Source organism: Eucalyptus grandis, chromosome 11 (genome assembly GCF_016545825.1).
Source record: "Eucalyptus grandis isolate ANBG69807.140 chromosome 11, ASM1654582v1, whole genome shotgun sequence".
Taxonomy (NCBI): domain Eukaryota; kingdom Viridiplantae; phylum Streptophyta; class Magnoliopsida; order Myrtales; family Myrtaceae; genus Eucalyptus; species Eucalyptus grandis.
Genome location: NC_052622.1, coordinates 49,285,408 through 49,289,640, shown reverse-complemented (window position 1 = coordinate 49,289,640; position 4,233 = coordinate 49,285,408). Strand labels below are relative to the sequence as shown.

The 4,233-nt window shown below is 35.9% G+C and overlaps 1 protein-coding gene across 1 annotated transcript; it reads left to right on the top strand.

Moving 5' to 3' along the window:
- The first annotated feature begins 3,173 nt into the window (after positions 1-3,173).
- LOC120289982 lies at positions 3,174-3,824 on the top strand. Its single transcript, XM_039305403.1, has one exon. The coding sequence runs from the start codon at positions 3,174-3,176 to the stop codon at positions 3,822-3,824; it is 651 nt and encodes a 216-aa protein (XP_039161337.1).
- Positions 3,825-4,233: the final 409 nt, after the last annotated feature.

Sequence of the window (4,233 nt, the reverse complement as noted above, 5' to 3'; positions counted from 1 at the left end):
TTTTATTTTTTAATTTTCTTTTTATTTTCTTTCCAACCAAGTCCGATGAGGGTAGTTGATTGACCATTGCCGACCACAAGCAAAGACCAGCGACCCTCTTCCAATGGCTATCCCGCTTGTGACACGTTAGTGCCAACCATACCATGTAGAATGATCAGTGTTCACGTTGGTGATTTTAGCTAAAATTGGTCGGATCGACTTAATTGACAAATTAGCAAAAGTTTTAGGACTTAGTTGGCAAAATCGAAAAGTTTAAGATTCAATTGGTAAAAATGCAATAGGTTGAGGATAATTTTCTTGTTTAAAAATCTCACCAAAAGAAAAAGAAACCTAGTCGTTCAAAGACAAACGTTAAAAGTTATGTTCTCGATGTATATCCACTTGCGGTAACTCCCTCTAAATATCACATGCATCTTGAAGAAGTCACGGGGAAAATTTGAATGAAAGGTTCAATGGAAATAAATAAGGCTCAAATAGATAAGTTACTCAAATCATTAAGAGTGTTTGAAAACAGGCCAATTGTCTAAAAATTCATAAGCCTAGTGCACTTTTGCCAATTTAAACATAAAGTTTTCAATTTTACTATTTTTTTTAAACAACTTTGCAAATTGTGTCAATTGTATCAATTTTAACTGAAAACCGCTGATGTGAACGCCGATAGTACCACGTAAAACAACCGACAGTGACATGAACAATTTTGTTTATATATTTTATAAAAATATTTTATTTATTATTTATTATTATTTATTATTTCTTTCTTTTCCTTTTTTTTTTCCTACCATGTTCAGTGAGAGTTGCCGGTGAACCTTGCTGACCACAAGCGAAGGCTGATGACCCTCGTCTAGTGGCTAGCAAGTGTCTACCAGCCTACTTATGACCGGCAAGGGTGGGCCAGCAGCCCTTGTTGGGCTTGGAAGAGAAAGAATTAAAAGAGAGGAAAAAAATAACAAAAAATAAAAAAAAAAAATAAAAAATATAATTTTTTTAAAATTATAAAAATTGTTTATGTCAATACTAGTTGTGCCACATAAAATAACCAACATACACATTGGCGATTTTTGGCTAAAATTGATCGGATTGACTCAATTGACAAATTGTTAAAGGTTTATGATTCAATTGGCAAAATTGAAATATTTAAGATTAAATTTGTAAAAGTACAATAGGTTTAGGACTTTTTGAGATTTTCTAAAAACTAAAAAGAGTAAGTTGTTTCTTATGTAAAGAAAAAGAAACCAAGATGTTCAAAGGCAAATGTTATAAGTAAATTATAGAAAGGATGGAAGAGGGAAATGCAACACCATGATAGTTGATCTAGTGAAGATGAGTCATCTATCTTACATGAGGTCATGAATTCGACTCATGTAATAAGTCAATCTCTACACGATTCATTGAGTTCCTAATTACAATATATCTTGTGTGAAATGACTTCTTTTTTGCTTTTTGGTCAAAAGAAATTTTCATTTATTACCGAAATGATACATGATAGGAAATCTCAAAAGTCCTAATAATAAAACAAGCTTATAGAACTCCAAACAAGCCAAAACAGAAAATTAAGGCATATCAATAGAGCATGATTGGTAGAGATAATGATAGGCTTGTCTTTCAAGAATAGATTTGTGAATGCATTCAAGTGAAAGGATCAACAGTTGATCCCCATATCACACAGCATCATTAATAATAAGCATACGCTAGGATCTCAATTTGTAGTTACGGCTTTGCCTTTTAGCGATGTGTACCTAGTTTGACGTCCTTAATATAATCACTTTACAAAGACAACATAAACATGTTGAAAACGCTCAAATTTGATACTTGTGAGAGCGAGTCCTATAGCCAATGTGAAGCGTCAAAACTTTGAACTAAAACATGTTGAACAAGCACAGATTTGACATTGAAATTGATGTGAACATCATTGAAATTTGAAACGAAGTATTACTTTATTAAATTTTCAAAATGTAGTATCAAATTTTAGAAAAAGGCTCCCATATATAAGATCGGTAGAGCAAAGCTCCCAAATTTATATTAGATGGGAAGAGTAAGGAAAAAAAAAGGAAATAAAAGGAAAAACAATTTGGGGGGGGGGAGATCGAGGTCAATCCCTCCCCTCAAAGGTGGAAGAGACCAGGAAAGGTTCAAAGAGAGGGTTGAGAAAATTGTCCAAAAGTCTTAAACTTATTATACAACGGTCAATTCAATCTTAAATCTTACAATTGTGTTAATTTAATCCTAAACCTTTTTACAATTTGTCAATTTAGTCCTAAACATTTTGAAGATTTAACAATTTAGTCTTAAACCTATTATTTGGTTGAAAGGATTATATTGGCAATTTATGAAAATGTTTAGGACTACATTAGCATAATTTAAAGGTTTATAACTAAATTCACAAATGGTAAAAAATTTTAAGATTAAATTGGCATAATTGAAATGTTTAAGACTGAATTTAGCCTCCGTACAATAGGTTTAACACTATTTAAACAAGTTCCTTCTTAACTTTTGGCATCTCAGTGAGACTGAGACAAAGGACTCACTAACCTCAAACTGTCGGGTCGCGGTAGATATAACTTGAACGGAATATTCTATAGTGGTGTGAGTGGTAATATCCAGAGAGGATCACTACTGCTGATTGCTCTTTCGAGAAACTAATGTGTGTAGAAATAAAAATGATCACTTTCAAATTGTGTGAAATATAAATAACAGCGAATTCCCATCTCTCGTCTATGCGAGTTTCTCTCTACCTCATGGTAGTGTCCACCCCTTTCCTTTACAAGCCCTAAACCCTAATCTGATTTCCTGTTTCTTTACTCAGCTTCCAAAAATGGAAAAATCACAAAAAAAAAAAATTTAAGGTATGCTATGTGTTCTCTGGAGGGCATCTGGTCTCCATCGAATAGGATCTTCACCAAAAGCATTTCTTCAGCGATCAGGAGGTATCGGGATCTTCACCAGTCATGATGTGTGATTGTAAGTTTTCCTTCAGGTGGAGAGTTGCGTGATGCTCTCAGTATAGTTTCTTAGTGGCAAATCAGCCTCTCCTGGTATCCGGTTGGTTTTCTCTCATGTTTGTCTTCGTTTGGCTGACGAGTTTTGGAGTGGAACAGTTGAATATGGGTAGGTTTGGAGATGTGGACAGTCTAGATCTGATACTCCTTTGGAAAAAGATTTGAAAGTTAGTGAAAATGGAGAGCAAAGAGGAAAATGAGATGAGAGTGGCTGCATTATGTAAAAGTCTTGGGCATTTGTGGTCTGAAGAAGATGTAGTCCAAGTATCTGATGAAATACCTCAACATAAACGAGAGGAATGCAGTCGAACTCTTTTTGGAAAATTGTATTCTAAACCAAACGCGAACTATCCAGCCTTCGTTACTACAATGAAAAAAGCATGGAAAACAGAAGTGGTTATATGTTCCCAGAAGGAACCGGGGCTATTCAGTTTTTTATTCCCAACGGAGGAGGAAAAGCAGCGAATCAAGAGGAACTCACCTTGGTCATACTCCACAAATCTGATTGTCCTGAAACAGTGTCTCCCTGAAGTCCCTGAGCACTGCTACGATTTCACTAAGGAAGAATTCTGGGTGCGTATAGGAGGAGTTCCCCCTGGTTGGAGAATAGAAAAAGTGTTTAATGAACTGGGGAAAAGGGTGGGAAATGTAAAAGAAGCTCAAATCGACTCAACAACTAATGTTCAAAACAGAGGAGGAAGAGTTAGAGTTGAGATTGATCTGACCTCACCTTTGAAATTGGGAGCTATTATGGATATTGGCAATAGCTGGCTTTGGGTGGAGTACAAGTATGAGCGTCTTCCACACTACTATTTCTCTTGTGGCTGAATTGGTCATTATGCAACTGACTGTCTTGAAATTCCATATGCAACCTCACCTTGGGCAATGAACAAAAAAGGGTTATATGGACCCTGGCTGAAGGCAGAAACAAGCGATCACAGTCCCTATTGGGATGCATTTTATGGGAATATGGAGGACGAATTAGTAGTGGAAGAAACTATGCCTGTTCAATCAAATCCACCGAGGGGTATGCACCTCAGTGATCAAGAGCCAGCATCAAATTTGCAAATAGTAGCATGCAGCAAAAAGCGAACAGTGGGCAGCCCAGACAAGATGAAAAACCCAGAAGAAGTACCTTTTGCAGCAGAAGTCCGAGACCGTGGAAAACAGGTACTATACACTGAAATTCAAAAACCTCTGTTATCAAAAGTTGGGAACAGCAGCAAGAAGTCTATGA

Bases quoted from the DNA above. Each gene is read 5' to 3' on its own strand.
- LOC120289982 (XM_039305403.1), top strand. From the start codon at position 3,174: ATGGAGAGCAAAGAGGAAAATGAGATGAGAGTGGCTGCATTATGTAAA.